Source organism: Chiloscyllium punctatum, chromosome X (genome assembly GCF_047496795.1).
Source record: "Chiloscyllium punctatum isolate Juve2018m chromosome X, sChiPun1.3, whole genome shotgun sequence".
NCBI classification, from domain to species: domain Eukaryota; kingdom Metazoa; phylum Chordata; class Chondrichthyes; order Orectolobiformes; family Hemiscylliidae; genus Chiloscyllium; species Chiloscyllium punctatum.
The window spans coordinates 24,698,634-24,716,192 of NC_092791.1; the positions used below are offsets into that span (position 1 = coordinate 24,698,634).

General features: G+C 44.6%; 1 protein-coding gene across 1 annotated transcript in view; it reads left to right on the forward strand.

Annotated features, from left to right (window-relative positions):
• The first annotated feature begins 1,309 nt into the window (after positions 1-1,309).
• The window catches only part of wnt1 (wingless-type MMTV integration site family, member 1), a 30,437-nt gene continuing 14,187 nt past the window's right edge, over positions 1,310-17,559 (forward strand). The window contains exons 1-3 of the mRNA XM_072567011.1: positions 1,310-1,450; positions 1,671-1,924; positions 5,860-6,125. Coding sequence (XP_072423112.1) covers positions 1,359-1,450; positions 1,671-1,924; positions 5,860-6,125 — 612 coding nt within the window. The 5' untranslated portion in view covers positions 1,310-1,358. The remainder of the gene's footprint in view (positions 1,451-1,670; positions 1,925-5,859; positions 6,126-17,559) is intronic.

Here is a 17,559-nt window from a genome sequence, read left to right on the forward strand (position 1 = left end):
GACATTGACACCATCTTTAGTACATGAAATGATTCTAAGGACGCGACAGGAGCCGTTTTCACAGCGTACCCAGCAGTTCCACCTTCAGGTAATTTCCCAGTTTTTAGGGGGTGGGGTGGGAGTTGGGGGAGCGGTTTAATAAAGCGGAAAATTGAGAGTTTAAAACGTTGCCACTTGCTTTGAAGGGAGACTGGAGAAGCAATGAAAGTCGCTGCCCCATAACGTTGGAGAAAATCCCAGAAACCAACCCAAAATCAATGATTCCCTTATTCCAGGGTTGGCAGGAGATGTGTTCTTGTGGTACAGTGGTAGTGTACATACCTCTGAAGCAGGTGGGGTTTGAACTCAGACTTCCTGATCCAGAGGTGTATTATACCATCTCTGAACATATTTCAAATGTTGACCAGTTTATCAAGTGGGCGATTATATTTCGATGTCTATTCTAGTCTCTTCAGCTGCTGTGCCGTGATATTATGGGACTGAGGGAGAGGAATAGTTTCTCGGCTTGTTTGTCACTGCGCAACACACACTCAGATGCTTGAAAGCAAGCTGGCTGGGTCCGTGATAACTCCCAACAAACTCACAGTCACCTTCAGCAAACTTCACTTTGCAAGCGAAAGAAAAACGAAATAAAGAGCAAACCGCGACGGAGGCGTCAGGAGCGGTTTCAGTGCGGGGCTCCGGGCGTCCCTCGCCCCGTGTGTGTGTGTGTGAGCTACAGTTTGGAAAAAGCGACTTCGGGGAGCACCGCGAGAAGAGAGTGGTCCCCGCGAATAAGACAGCATCACTGTTCGCTTGACAGAAATGCCGACCCCTGCGAGGCAAGGAGTGAGGCCATTTGCTGGAGAATTGCGGACACGTTCCTACACACAGTAGCGGCTGGTTGACCGTCCCGGAAAGGACTTGAACAATCAGATTCGCTGGCTTCCATGGGCATTAAACCGCCTGAATGGGCTGTCTTCCAACGAGCGGATGATAGACACTTTGATGGACAGCTCTTGGCTCGGATCGCGCAGGCAATAGGGGAAGAATGTGTCCCCTTCCTGCCATTGTTCCTCTAAACTGGGAGGTTTGTCCGCCACTTACACCCCCCCCCCCAAATAAAAGCTCGTCCTACAAACTTATAAGAAGGCAGCAAATCCCGTGATGAAACTTCTGTGATCAGGGCACCCTGCACTCATTGGCGAAGGCTAGACCTGGTTGCACACAAACTTGCCATCTTTTCCACAATCGAATTCGTGTCTGTGCTGGGTTGGGGGGGGGGGGGGGGGGGCGCTAAAAGGAGGCGACAAACTCAGCCCCACAGAAACACTCCCTCTTGTTTGGTTGTGAATGATCGTTCCTGCTCGAACAGCAGCATGACATTAGTTCTGGGACTGAAGACTCTGTGGCTTTTGGCGTTCGGCTCCCTTTCCAACACGCTGGCGGTAAATAACAGTGGGAGATGGTGGTAAGTTTCACCCACACCACCCCCCCCAACTCCCGCCCCCACCCCCCCTCCCCTCGAACATAAGCCCGAATAAGTGTCTTTAACAAATGAAAGAGCCCACCAGCAGCAGGGACAGGTGCGAGTGCAGTTCTATCAATGCCATCCGAGTAGTGGGTCTATTTCTGTGCACCATTCTCCAAATTGCACGTTTTGTTATTTTGTTTGTGTGTGTGTGTTTCAGGGGCATTGTAAATATTGCTTCCTCCTCCAACTTGCTGACCGACTCCAAGTACGTCCAGCTGGTTTTGGACCCGAGCCTACAGCTGCTGAGTCGAAAGCAACGGAAACTGATTCGCCAGAACCCGGGCATTCTGCACAGCATCACCGGGGGAGTGCAGTCCGCCATCAGGGAGTGCAAGTGGCAATTCCGCAACCGACGCTGGAACTGTCCAACCAGCCAGAGCTCCAACATCTTTGGCAAAATCGTTAACCGAGGTAGGCTCGGCCAGGCCAGGGGCACCTAGGCCACTTTCAAATCGATGCCTCCCAGCTCAAGTGTAGCCCAGTCCAGGTCCAGATGGCGAAATAGGCCCGTTGACCCATCAGATTAGGCCCATGTGCAGACATAAAACAAAAAAAAGCCTCATGAGGTTCCCTGTGTAGTGTTGGTCAGTTCCGACCTGAAATCAGCCGGCCCAAGGTGGATTGGACTGAAAGCCCAAGGAACACAGTGTCCCGGCCCATTCCCGGCCAAGATAGCCTATTTCCCCCCACCCCTTTCCCCCGCAGAACAGCCTGCCCAGGCAAAGGTATCGGGCTGTGGCAGCATCCAACAGGCCGCAGCTCGACAGGTTACCAGGCCGGCTGGGATTGAGGAATCAAACTCTTCACCACAGGCCGAGATTTGAAGAATCTCCCCGCACCCCCCCCCCCCCCCCCCCCCCCACACACACACACACACACAGGTAACAGGCCAGTCTATTGCTGTCTCACTGAGTATTTACTAGGCCAGCATCTTTATTGGGCTGAATGGCTGCATTAAGCCGGTCTGCGCTACGGTAGCCATCCCTCTCTGTCCTGACACTGTATCTCAGTTGCCGGGCGAAGGTTGGAATTTGCTTTCTCTGGGCGGCACGGTGTTAACTCGATGACAGGATCTGATAACCATTGCGTGCTGAATGTTCACGTTAGGGACCGGCGTTACTAACCTTGATCTCGCTTGGGGCTGAATGGTTCCACCAGTTTCAATGCTGATGTGCAGCTCATTCGAGACCAATCTATCAGTCCTTGCCGATGTCCAGTTTGTTTCTTTTAAATATTCCTCCAGTGAATTAGTTCTCTTCCTCATTCCCTACGTTTAACTATTTTAACTAACGGTATTCCTTTTTACTCACCGATGTTCTGATGCTTTCTGCTGTGGTTCTGGTTTTTGTGTGCACCTTTCTCTCTCTGTCTTTCCCTATTTCCTTTGGACACCTCTCCCCGCCCTGCCACACCGCCTCTCTGTTCGCTTTCATCATCTCGAATTCGCTGTACACATGACTCTCGCTGTGTTTACTCAACAGTTCGACGTACCGCCGTGTCCTCCGCATCTGTCTTCATCGCTCTAATAGATTCTTCGCATTTGATGTGGAGTGAATGTCTGAGCGAGTGAGTGAATGGGTGCATGCGTCTGTGTACGTGAGTGAGTAAGTATATAAGTGATTGTATGTGAGAGAGCACGAGTGTATGTGAGCGTCTGAGACAAAGGGGGTCCGTTTGCGTGAGTGTGTATATGTACGCGTGAGTATGCGTATCTGTGTGTGTATCTGTGTGAGAGAAAGTGTGCGTGAAAGAGAGTGAGTGACTGTGTATGCGTGAGAGAAAGAGTATGTTGAGAGAATGACGGTGCGTGAGTGAGTGAGAGTAAGCGAGAGTGTATGAATGATTGCCTCCCCAATATGATAGAGTGTCTATATGCATGTGAGAGAAAAAAAGAGATTGTGGAGTGAACGCATTGGTAAGTGTGACAGAATGTGCGTATGCGTGTGAGAGAGATTAAGTGTGTGTGTGAATGTGCGAATGAGCTTGTGTGTGAAAGAATGTGTTTGTGCAAATGTGTGTCAGAAAGCGAGAATGAGCTTGTGTGAAGCTGTGTGTATGAATGTGTGAATGTTTGTGAGACTGAGTATGAGAGTGTATGTGAGTACGTGAGTGTGTGTGTGTGAATGTAGGTGAGAGTATGAGTGAATGTGTGCTCATGAGAGTGTGTGTGAATGTGTATGAGAGACAGAATGAGTGTGTGAGATACTGTGTGTGAATGTTTATAGGTGTGTGCACAAATTTGTGTGTGTGAGAGAGAGACAATGAGTGTGTGAATGTGTGTATGAGCATGTGAATGTGCGTGTGTGAGAATGAGTGTGGGGAAATGAATGTATGAGAGTGTGTGTAAATGTGTGTTTGAATGTGTGAGAGTGTGTGAGACCGAGCATGTGAATGTGTGCATAAAAGTGTGTAAGATAGTAGGTATGAATGCGCATGAGAGATTGAGTGTGTCAATGTGTGTGTGTGTGTGTGTGTCAGAGACTGTGAAATTGAGCAAATTAATATGTGCATGGGTGTGTATGTATGCATGAGAGAGGGTGTGAGTGGGTCAGCGTGTGTGTGATTGTGTGTTTATAGGTGTGTATGTGCAAATGCGTGTTTGCATGAATGTGCACGTGTGTAAATGTGTTTGTGTGAATGAGTGCCTGACTAAGTGCATGTGTGTGAGAATGTGTACAGTATTTGAATGTGTGAGAGAGTGCGTGTGAATAGGTGTGAGACTGCGCATGTGTGTGCTTGCACGTGTACATGACTGAATGCGTGTTTAAATGTGTGTTTGAATGTTTGAGAAAATGTGTGAATGTGTCTGAGGCTGAGCATGTGAATGTGCACGTGAGAGAGCGTGTGTGAATGTGCATGGGAGAGAGCATGCGTGAATGTGCACATGAGTGTGTGTGTGTGCACATGAGAGTGTGAGTGAGAATGTGCACGAGAGAGAGCGTGTGAGAATGTACACGTGAGAGAGCATGTGAGAACGTGTGTGAATGTGCACGTGAGAGAGCGTGTGTGTATGCACGCACGTGAGAAAGAGTGTGTGAGAGGATGACCGGGTATAAGTGAATGCGTGTTTATGTGCATGTGTGTTTGTGAATGTGTGCTTGTATGAATGTGTGTGTGTGTGTAAGAGAGACAGAATGTGCTTGTGTGAATGTGTGCCTGGGCTAGTTGGTGTGTTGGTGAGAGATGGACCACATGAATGTGTGTGAGAGTGAACATGAGTGTCTGAGATAGTGTGTGTGAGTGAGTGCATGAGAAAGGGTGAGACAATATGTGTGTGAATGCAAGCGATTGTGCGTGAGTGTGAGAGAATGTATGAATGTGTGAGAGTGTTTGAATGTAAGCGTGAGGGAGTGAATCTGCAATGTGAGTGAGAGTGTGTGTGAATGTGTGTGCGAATACATGTGAAAGAGTGTGTGAATGTATGAGAGACTGCAATAGAGTGAAAGAGAAGAGATGTGTTTGTGGGAGTGTGTTTGAATGCGTGTGTGTGAATGTGTGTGTGTGAGAATGTGTTTGCATGTTTGAGGAAGTGCGTGTGAATATTTGAGACTCTGAGCATGTGGATGTGCACACGTGTGTCTGAGAGAGTATGTGTTCGAATGTTTGAGAGTATGTGAATGAGAAACTGAGCATGTGAATATGTGCATGAAAGAATATGCGAATGGGTGCGTGTTATGTGAGAGATTGTGTGTGAGGATGAGCGTGTACAAGTGAATACCCGTTTGTCTGAATGTGTACAAAGTTAAAAATCACACAACACCAGGTTATAGTCCAACAGGTTTAATTGGAAGCACATTAGCTTTCGGAGCGACGCTCCTTCATCAGGTGATTGTATCGCTCCGAAAGCTAGTGTGCTTCCAATTAAACCTGTTGGGACTATAACCTGGTGTTGTGTGATTTTTAACTTTGTACACTCCAGTCCAACACCGGCATCTCCAAATCATGTCTGAATGTGTGTGTGTGTGAATGTAGGTGCGTGTTCCGCTCTCTCTCTCGCACATGTAGTATCTCATGCTCCCCATTCCCTGTGTGTCTTTTTGTTTTGCTATCTCTGTCTCCAAATCTCAGTCTCTCACTCGATATCTTTACGCCCTTGCCTCCTACTGTGCCCTTCCTTCTCGGCCCCTCTCGGGCTGAGGGTGTTTCTGTGGGACTCTGCTTCAATTTCTCTCTCTCTCTGCTTCTGCATTCGGGTCTGTACCGCTCCTTCTATTCCTTCGGAGGAGAGGCTTGGCTCTCCGATGCGGGTTACCGGGGGTCTCTCTCTCTCTCTCCCTGTCCGGTGTCTGGATCTCTCGGTCTCTGTCCTTCCCTCTTAATTTTTTCCCGGTTTCTTGTCCCTGCAGGTTGCAGAGAGACCGCTTTTATCTTCGCCCTGACCAGCGCGGCGGTAACGCATTCCGTGTCCCGCTCCTGCTCCGAAGGCTCCATCGAGTCGTGTACCTGCGACTACCGGCGGCGGGGACCGGGCGGGCCCGACTGGCATTGGGGCGGCTGCAGCGACAACATCGACTTCGGCCGCGTCTTCGGCCGCGAGTTCGTGGACTCAAGCGAAAGGGGCCGGGATCTGCGCTATCTGACTAACCTGCACAATAACGAGGCGGGCAGACTGGTAATGCATGCCATGGTTTCCCTTTGCCCAGTGGGGCCAGGTGTAACTGTGTTTTAAGACACAACCTCGGCAGCGAAACATTTCCAGGAGGTGTTAGGAAGGCACTAGTTCCGGGCCAGTTCAAATCACAGGGATTGAAATCTGGGAGGCGTCCGAACTCCAGCTATGAGGGAACTAACACGATCCAGGTGTAGTTTCTCAAGGCTCTTCCACACAAATCCTAACCCACTAAGCAGCACTTACAGTAACAAGCGTTTGTCCTTGGCTGACCGGCCAGAGTTCGAGCCTGCTCACGCAGACAGGAAAGACCCAGCAGAGAGCTGGTGCGGCTGTGGTCTGGGCACTGGCGAGGAGATGGGAACGCTCATGGGAGGGTTCTGCTTCACACCGGTCCCCCATCACGAGCAGGCGGCTTGATATTTCACATCTGGACAGACAGCCTGGCTGTTCATTCAGCCAGTGCGCAGGGCCAAAGGGCTCCTGGCTCCAAAAGCCCCTTTCACTGGCCAAGGACGTTATCCCGGCAAGTGAGGTCTTTTTCAACAGACTAGTACAACTGTCCATGTCATGTAGGCGTAAGCAGTTTGGAGACTCCCAGCTCACCTCAGTAGTAATGGTCCCTGTCAAGCCCCACTCAGAATCTTGTATGTTTCAATAAGAACACCTTTCATTCTTCCAAACTCTAATGAATAATAACCCAACCTGATTCGTTGTTCTTGATTAGTCAACCCCTTCATCCCAGGAATCAACCTCATGAATCTCTTTTGAACAGCCTCCAATGATGGTATACTCTTTCTTAAATATGGAAACTAAAACTGCATGAGGTACTCCAGGTGCAGATGCACCAACACCCTGTAGTGGTAACAAGACTGTCCAACAACCCTCCCCCCCCCCCCCCCCCACCTCACCCCACCCCCAGTAATAAAGGCCAAAATGACATTAGCTGTCTTAACGACTTGCTGCACTTGCATGCTAATATTTTATACAAATGAGATGGTTCTTTCAAAGTTCCCCACAACTACATGGATCCAGTTTAATTTGTGGCATGATTCAACCAGTGGCCCTGTTCAAGCCCTGTTACAGTTTAATCCATAGTCCAGACAATGGTGCTGAAAACACTCCTTTCCAAACTACACAGCCTTCAACACTAAAAACACCAGACATATTTTTGCTTAAATAGATTTTAATGATGAATATATATGCATCTTTTAGGGGCACCACAGTGGCTCAGTGTTGAGCACTGCTGCCTCGAAAGCACCAGGAACCCGGATTTGATTCCAGCCTCGGGCGGCTGTGTGCAGGTTCGGTGAATTGGCCATGCTAAATTGCCCATAGTGTCCAGGGATGTGTAGTTGAGATGCATTAGTCAGGGTAATAGAGTAGGGGATTGAGTCTGGGTGGGTTACTCTTTGGATGGTAGGTGTGGGCCTGTTTCCACATTGTAGGAATTCTATGATTTAAAAAAGTAGGTGCAAAGTGATCTCTTATATTCTACAGCAATTTACTTATCAGTGAACATCAATCTTCTGGTGAATAGGTTTGTAATAATACAACTTAGAGTCATAGAGTTGGACAGCATGGAAACAGACCCTTCTGTCCATGCCGACCAGATATCCCAACCTAATCTCGTCCCACCTGCCAGTACCCTGCCCATATCCCTCCAAACCATTCCTATTCATATACCCATTCAAATGCCTTTTAAATGTTGCAATTGTACCATCCTCCACCACTTCCTCTGGTAGCTCATTCCATACATGTACCACCCTCTGTGTGAAAATGTTGCCCCTAAGGTCTCTTTTATATCTTTCCCCTCTCACACTAAACCTATGCCCTCTAGCTCTGGACTCCCCGACCCCAGGGAAAAGACTTTGCCTATTTACCCTATCCATGCCCCTCATAATTTTGTAAACCTCTATAAGGTTAGCCCTCAGCCTCCGACGCTCCAGGGAAAACAGCCCCAGTTCAGCCTCTCCCTGTAGCTCAAATCCTCCAACCCTGGCAACATCCTTGTAAATCTTTTCTGAACACTTTCAAGTTTCACAATATCTTTCTGATAGGAAGGAGACCAGAATTGCATGCAATATTCCAACAGTGGCCTAACCAATGTCCTGTATAGCCGCAACATGACCTCCCAACTCCTGTACTCAATACTCTGACTAATAAAGGAAAGCATACCAAATGCCTTCTTCACTATCCTATCTACCTGCGACTCCACTTTCAAGGAGCTATGAACCTGCACTCCAAGGTCTCTTTGTTCAGCAACACTCCCTAGGACCTTACCGTTAAGTGTATAAGTCCTGCTAAGATTTGCTTTCCCAAAATGCAGGACCTTGCATTTATCTGAATTAAACTCTATCTGCCACTTCTCAGCCCATTGGCCCATCTGGTCCAGATCCTGTTGTAATCTGAGGTAACCTTCTTCGCTGTCCACTACACCTCCAATTTTGTTGTCATCTGCAAACTTACTAACTGTACCTCTTATGCTCGCATTCAATCATTTATGTAAATGACAAAAAGTAGAGACCCAGCACCGATCCTTGTGGCACTCCACCGGTCACAGGCCTCCAGTCTGAAAAACAACCCTCCACCACTACCCTCTGTCTTCTACCTTTGAGCCAGTTCTGTATCCAAATGGCTAGTTCTCCCTGTATTCCATGAGATCTAACCTTGCTAATCAGTGTCTTATGGGGAACCTTGTCAAACGTCTTACCGAAGTCCATATAGATCACATCTACCAGTCTGCCCTCATCAATCCTCTTTGTTACTTCCTCAAAAAACTCAATCAAATTTGTAAGACATGATTTCCCATGCACAAAGCCATGTTGACTATCCCGAATCAGTCCTTGCCTTTCCAAATACATGTACATCCTGACCCTCAGGATTCCCTCCAACAACCTGCCCACAACCGAAGTCAGGCTCACTGGTCTATAGTTCCCTGGCTTGTCTTTACCGCCCTTCTTAAACAGTGGCACCACGTTAGTCAACCTCCAGTCTTCCGGCACCTCACCTGTGACTATCGATGATACAAATAATCTCAGCAAGAGGCCCAGCAATCACTTCTCTAGCTTCCCACAGAGTTCTAGGGTACACCTGATCAGGTCCTGGGGATTTATCCACCTTTACCTGTTTCAAGACTTCCAGCACTTCCTCCTCTGAAATCTGGACATTTTGCAAGATGTCACCACCTATTTCCCTAAAGTTCTGAAACAAGTGTTCTCTCTCTGCCAAATTGTAAATGGGAATCATCTCATATCTCTAATTTTGTTACCAATTGCACCGTTTTCTGTGGCACAGAATTCCACAGGCTCACTAATCTCTGGGTGAAGACATTTCTCCTCATCTCGGACCTAAATGACCTTCCCCATTTCCTTAGACTGTGACCCTTGGTTCTGGACTCCCCATTCATCTGGAACATCCTTCCTGCGTTTGCCCTGTCTTGTCATTACTGTTCAAGATATAGGTCACAACTATGGCTTTGCTCGTATTTCTGAAAGCGTGATTGTCAAAATTGCAGTTTCTGGTGTTGGTACTTTGCTGTTACTATGGTGTTTTATGATACATGATAAAAGGAGTGAAGACAGCCATTTGCAAAATGTGCCATTTGTTTGAGAATGTGGTCCAGAATTGTGATGGACATAGGTAGCTCGGGTATAGCAGCAAAAGTGAGGGGTGGAAAAGTAAAAGATAACTTATTACCTGAGAGAATTGGAGCAATGCAAAGTTTGGATACAAAGAAGAACAAGCGCACAAAGAAGCATGATGCAGCTTAACAAGCCCGATCGAGAACAAAAAGCAAACTATCAGGCTGTGAACAAAAATGCAGCAAAATAGCAAGCTCACAAAAAATGGGCTTGAAATATAACACCTGAAAAGACAAACATGCGCACAATGCAACTTGAAGAGATGTGAGCTGCAAAACATAGAACATAGAAAGTAGGAGCAGGACTCAGCCATTCAGCCTGTTGAGTTTACTCCACCAATTAATTATGATCATGGCTGATCATCCTACTCAGTATAGCTACAATCCCACCACTCTCTGGATTAAGCAATTTCTCCTCATCTGAAATAGTGAGTTCCATGATCTACAGTCCAATCGTAGGAACTGTTTCAGAATTAATAGGATCTTGAAAGGTGACCACCAATACATCCATTATTCCTAAGGTCACATATTTTAGTACTCTGGATGTAGATTATTGGGCCCTGGGGATTCATTGGCCTTTCATCCCATCAATTTCCTCGACACCATTTTCCTACTAATACTGATTTCTTTCACTTCTTGTCTCTGATGAGATTCTGTGTTCCCAACAATTTTTGGGATGTAATCTGTTTTCTCCTTTGTGAAAGTAGAACCAATCTATGTATTGAATTAAAACAAAGAACTGTGGGTGCTAGAAATCAAACAAAAAACAGAAATTGCTGGAGAAACTCAGCAGGTCTGGCAGCATTTGCGGAGGGAAAGCAGATTTAACAACTTGAGTGCAGTGATGCTTTTTCAGTGCTATTTATTTGGTCTGCCATCTCTGTGTTCCCCATTATAATTTTCCCTGTTTGTGTCACGGATCTACTTTTATCTTAATTAATCTTTTTCCCTTCATGTGCCTATGGAAGCTTTTACAAGAAGTTTGTATGTTCTCCGCAAGATTAGTCTCATACTCTATATTCCCCCTCTTTAAAAATCTCTTTGCTCTCCTTTGCTGAAATCTAAACTGTTCCCAATCCCCAGGTCTGCCATTTTGTATGCCCCTTCCTTGAATATAATACTATCCCTAATTTCCCTTGTTAGCCATAGATGGGCCATCTTTTTCTTTACCTTTTCGTGCCAGACAGGAATGAACTATTGTTGCAGTTCCTCTATGTACTCTTTCAATGTCTGTCATTGACTATCCATCATCATCCTTTTGAGTAACATTCCCTATTATACCATAGCTAACTCACACTTCATGTCATAAAAGATTCCTTTGTTTAGATTTAGTATCGTAGTCTCAGAATCAACTATGTCACTCTACCTTAAATGAAGAATTCCACCATATTACGATTGATCTTCCCTAAAGAACCTCGCACAGCGAGATTGCCAATTCTTTCTTTGTCTTGACACAAGATCCAGTGTAATATGGCCTGTTTTATAGTTAGTTCCTCAACATAATTGATTCACACTCCAGGAATTCTTCCTCTACTGCACTGTCACTGATATGATTAAGGTCACCCAGAATTACAGCTTTATTGCTTGTATCTCTAATTTCCTGTTTAATGCCATCCCCAACATTACCACGACAGTTTCCATGTCTATATATAATCCCTACTAATATTTTCTACCCCTTGGCATTTCTATTTGTGCAGATTCCATTTCACTGGAGCTAATATCCTTTCCCACTATTGCGTTAATTTACTCTTTAACCAGCAATGCTACCCCACCTCCTTTTCCTTTTCATCTGTCTTCTTGAAAACTGAATATCTTGGATATTCAATTCCCGTCCCTGATCACCCTGTAGCCACATAATCCCAACTATATGATACCCATTTATATGTATTTCTGTGACGAATTCAACCATTTTACTGCAAATGTTTTGTACATTGAGACATAGGGCTTAGGCTTGTCTTTTTAACATTCTTAGTCCCATTCATTACTTTGCACTATGGCCCTGCTTCATTCTTGCATTTTAATTCTCTGCCTAAACCCTCGCTTATTTCTGTCTTTTGTTTTTGTCCTTGTTTCTCTTTCTTCTGTTTCCTCTTCCGTCTTCCCACACTCGTGCTATTTGAGTTAAACCCTCCCTACCTGCACTACAAATACTCCCCCAAGGACATCAGTGTCAGTCCTGCCCAGCTTTTCTGGTCCACCTCTCCCAGAACTAGTCCCGAAGTCAGAGGAATCTGAAACTCTCCCCCTTGCAACATCTCCCCAGCCACTTATTGGATTGATATATCCTGCTTTTTCTACTCTGATTAGCATATGGCACTGGTAGCAACCCTGAGATCACTACCTTTGAGGTCTGACTTTTTAACTTGGCCCCTAACTCCCCATATTCAGCTTTTAGGTAAAAAGAAATGGGATGAGGTCCTATGTCATTCGTATCGATGTATATCACAATCACTGGCTGTTCACCCTCCTGCTCCAGAATGTCCTGAAGCTGCTCCAAGACATCCTTGACCCTAGCACTCGGAAAGTAACACACCATCCTGGAATCTCATTTGTGCTAGAGAAACATCTATTTCCCTTACATTTGAATCTCTTATGACTAATCCATTGGCACTGTAATATTGGCTATATTGGAGGGGTTACTGATAAATCAGGAGATACTGATGTGTACAAAAGGCAGCATACTACTCATAGGTGAGTTTAACTTTGAAATAGATTGGGATGGTCAAATTGGCAGAGGAAGCCATGAGGAAGAGTTGACAAAGTGTATTTGAGACAGTTTCCTACAACAATATGTTGTGGATCCAACCAGGGATCAGGCTATTTTAGATCTGGCAATGTGTAGTGAGGCTGGTTTAATAAATGATGTCAGAGTAAAAAAAAACCTCAGAAATAGTGACCATAGTAGAATGTAGCATTCAGTTTGAGAGGGAGGAACTTGTTTCAGAAACAACTGTACTAAGCTTAAACATGGGCAGTTATATAGGAATGAGGGCAGAGCTCACTGGAATGGACCGGGAAAGGAGTTTAGCAGCAAAGATGGTTAAGGAACAAGGCAGACTTTTAAGAAAATAGTTCATGGCTCACAGTGAAGGCACATTCCAAGGTGGAAGGAGGAGTTTAGGAAAAGGATAAAGGCAACTTTGGTTAACCAAGGAAGTTAAGGATAGCGTCAAATTGAAAGAAAAAGAATATAAAATGAGTTGAAGATTAGTAGCAAGCCAGAGGATTAGGAAAGTTTTGAAAACCCACGAAAGACAACAATAAAAAACCAGGAAGAAAATAAACCTGAAGGGTAACTTGCAAGTATCATCAAGACAGAGAGCAAGGGCTTCTTTAAACATATGCATCGGGGAGAGAAGCCAAAGTGGACAGAGGCCCCTTAAGAGAACGAGGTGAAGGAACTGATAATGGGGAACCATTAAATTGCAGAGGAGGTGAATAAATACTTTGCACCAGTCATCACAGTAGAAGACATTAATAGCATCTGAAAATCACTAAATAATTGGGGCGGGCAAAAGGGGGAGAAGAAATAAACACAATAACGGTCATGAGAAAAGGTGCAAGGGAAACTAATGGGGTGAAAGATCAATTCGATCCTGTATCCTAGGCTGTTAATAAAGTAGCTACAGAGATAATGGATGTATTGGAAGTAATCTTTCAAGAATCCTAAGATTCTGGAAAATCCCAGAGGACTGAAAACTACCAAAGTAACATGTTTGTTTGAAAAAGGGATGCAAGAAATTGGCCAGTTAGCTTAAACTCTGTGATTGGGAAAAAAATTGAAGTTTATTATAAAAGATGTAATAGCAGAGCATTTAGAAATACATAATATGATCAAGCAGAAGTCAGCATGACGTCATGAAGGGGAAATCATGCCTGACAAAATTACTAGAATTCTTTAAGGAGGTAACAAGCAGTATTAAAGGGGGGAGCGGTGGTTGCAATATATTTGGATTTTTAGAAGGCACTTGATGAGATACCATACATTAAGCTGCTTCATAAGAACCCTTGGTGTTGTGGGCAGTATATAAGCATGGATCGAGGATTGGTGACCTAATAGAAGACAGAGTGTTGGGATAAGGGGGCAAACTGTAACTAGTGTTATACCACAGAGATTAATGCTGGGGCCACAACCTGTTACAATATATATTAATGACTTGGATGAGGAAGATGAATGTACAATTGCCATGTTTACAGATGATACTAAAATAGATGGGAAGGCAACCAGTAAGGATGACACAAAGTCTACAGAAGGATATAGACAGGTTAAGGAATTAGGCAAAAATATGGCAGATGGAATTTAATGTGGGGAAATGTGAAGTTATGCACTTGACAGGAAGAATAGAGGAGCTGCATATTATCTAAATAGAGTAAGATTGCAGAATGCTACAGAAGAGGGATTAGAGAATCCTCATCCATGAATCACAAAAAAAAACTAGCATCTAAGTTCAGCAGGTAATGGGAAAGCAAAGTAGGGAGGCTTTGCTAAAACTATACAAAGCACTAGTTAAGTCACAGCTGGAGTACTGCGAACAGTTTAGGCCCATTATCTGAGGAAAGATAGACTGGCATTGAAGGCAGTCCAGAGAATGTTCACTGGGCTGATAGCAGATATTGAGGGACTGCCTTATGAGGACAATTTGAATAGGTTGGCTCTGTATTCACTGGGATTTAGAAGAAGGTGAAGCAACATTATTGAAACATAAGAGATTCTTAAGGGACCTGACAGGATAGATGCAGAAAGGTTGTTTCCCTTGCAGGAGAATGTAGGACAAGAGGGCATAATCTCAGAATAAAATCTTGCACGTTTAAGAAGAGATAAGGAGAAATTTCTTCTCTCAGAGGATAGTGAATCTGGGAGCTATCAGGTCTGGGTTATTAAATATATTCAGGGTTAAGATAAACATAATTAATCAATAAGGGAATCAAGGATTATGGAGAAAGGACAGGAAATTAGAGTTGAGAATTATCAAATCAGCCATAATCTCATTGAATGGCAGAGCAGGCTCAATGGGCTGAATGGTCTATATCTGCTCCTATGTCTTATGATTTCTATAGCGTTCACACATTTATTTCTCCTTTCCTGTGCAACAGAGCTAACTGTGCTGCAATGAATTTGGCTTTTGCTACTTTCCTCAGAGAAGCCATTCACCGCCCGCCCCACCCCCCGCCCCCCACCCCCACCCCCACCCCCACACACAACAACATCCAAAGCAGTATATGTGTTTTGCTGGGGAATGGCTACAGTGGATTGCCTGCCTAGTTCCCTTACTCTACCCAGTGATCATCCTGTAGATTTGCCTGTGAAAATCAAACAATATCAATTAATCAAGGGAGCTTCTCTGAACCTCTGCACTATTGCCCTTACATACGATCAACCCAAAGTAAAGATCTGATAAATTATAAGCAATAAAAATGCTCACAATGAAGGTTTGGTTTGGGGGCAGGCAAAGGGGAAGCAAAGAAAGCAAGTAGTTCACAATGGAAATTAAAACAAGGAAAATGAAAACAGTTCAAGGGAAGCGAGGAAATAGCTGAGGCGTTGAACAGGAATTTTGTTCTGGTCTTTACAGTGGAAGACACAAATAACATGCTAATAATTGATGGCAAGGAGGCTACAGCAGGGTGAGGACCTAGAAATTATCACTAAAGAGGTAATGTTGGGCTAATGGGGCTACAGCTAGACAAGTCTCCTGGCCAAGATGGAATGCATCCCAGGGTACCAAAAGAGATTGGGGGGTGGGGGGGGGGAGCGATAGCAAATATGCTTGTGGTAATTTGCCAAAATTTGCTCAACTCTAGGGTGGTTCCAGCAGATTGGAAAATAGTAAATGTGATGCCACTGTTTAAAAAAGGAGTTGGACAAAAGGTGGGTAACTATAGGCCCATTATCTTAACTTCTATAGTGGCGAAAGTGCTTGAATCTATAGTCAAGAAAGAAATAGCAAGACATCTGATAGAAATTGCCCCACTGGGCAGATGCAGCAAAGGTTCATGAAAGGCAGATCAAGTTTAACTAATTTATTGGAATTGTTTGAGGACATTACAAGCACGGTGGACAACAGGGAGCTGGTGGATGTGGTGTATCTGAATTTCCAGAAGGCACTCAACAAGGTGCCACACAAAAGGCTGTATAAGATAAAGGTGCATGCGTTATGGGTAATGTATTAGCATGGATAGAAGATTGTTAATTAACTGAAACCAAAGAGTGGGAATAAATGGGTGTTTTTCTGGTTGGCGATCAGTGGCTAGTGGTTTGCCTCAGGGATCAGTGCTGGGACTGCAATTGTTTATAATTTACAGAGATGATTAACGGTTGGGGACCAAGTGTAGCGTGTCAAGGTTTGCAGATGACACTGAGATGAATGGTAAAGCAAAGTGTGCAGAGGACACGGAAAGTCTGCAGAGATATATAGATAGTTTAAGTGAGTGGACAAGTGTCTGGCAGATGGAGAACAATGTTGGTACATGTGAGGTCATCCATTTTGGTCAGAAGAACAGCAAAATGGACTATTATTTAAACGGTGAAAAATTGCAGCATGCTGCTGTGCAGAGGGACCTGGGTGTTCTTGTACATAAATCTCAAAACATTGGTTTGCAGGTGCAGCAGGTAATTGAGAGGGCAAATGGAATATTGCCCTTCACTGCTAGAGAGATGGAGTTTAAAAATAGGGAGGTTATGTTGCAGCTGTACAGGGTGCTGGTGAGGCCACACCTGGAGTATTGTGTGCAGTTTTGGTCTCCTTACTTGAGAAAAGATGTACCAGCACTGGAGGGGGTGCAGAGGAGGTTCACAGGGTTGATTCCAGAGTTGAGAGGGTTGGCTTATGAGGAGAGATTGAGTAGACTGGGATATACTGATTCGAATGAGGGGGTATCTTTTAGAAACATATAAAATTATGAAGGGAATAGATAAGATTGAAGCAGTGAGGTTGTTTCCACTGGTGGGTGAAACTAGAACGATGGGGCACAGCCTCAAAATAAGGAGGAACTTCTTCACCCAAAGGCTTGTGAATCTGTAGAATTCTCTGTTAAGTGAAGCAGTTGAGGCTACCTCGTTGAATGTTTTGAAGGCAAAGATAGATAGATTTTTAAACAGTAAAGGAATTAAGGGTTATGGTGAGCGGGCGGGTAACTGGAGCTGAATCCATGAAGATCAGCTGTGATCTTATTGAATGGTGGAGCAGGTTCGAAGGGCCAGATGGCCTATTCCTGCTCCTATTTCTTATGTTTTCACAAAGGAAGTAAAACAAGGAGGAAGTAGCCACAATGGGGTTTAAACAAGGAAAAGGCTAATTGCTCATTATAGAGTTTAAACGAAGGGCAAGTAAGCCATTCATGTTGGATATTGAAGAGCTTCAGAAGGTGAAAGTAAATAGTTTATATTAGAGTTTGAAGAGCAAGCAATCAGTTTACAATAGAGATCAAACAAGGAGAAAGCAAACTGGATCGAGTAGAGTTTCAACAAGGAAAAAGTAAACTGCTCACAATGGAAAGTTTCAACAGAGGGAAAGTAAATAGCTCCAATTGAATTTAAACAAGGGAAAGTAAACAGTTTACAATGGCAATTAAAAAGAAAGTAAACAGCTCACAATGGAGTCTAAACAGAAGAAATTAAACAGTTCACTATGCAGATAAAAGAAATGAAATTAAGCACAGTATCAACTTGAATCTAGGTTCGTGGGTGAGATAGAACTCACTATCCAACAGATAGAGTTTTTGTTTTGACTCCTCAGACACAGTTCATTCACATCTAATAGCACACACTCCCCCTTTATATTTGTTCAGTCACTT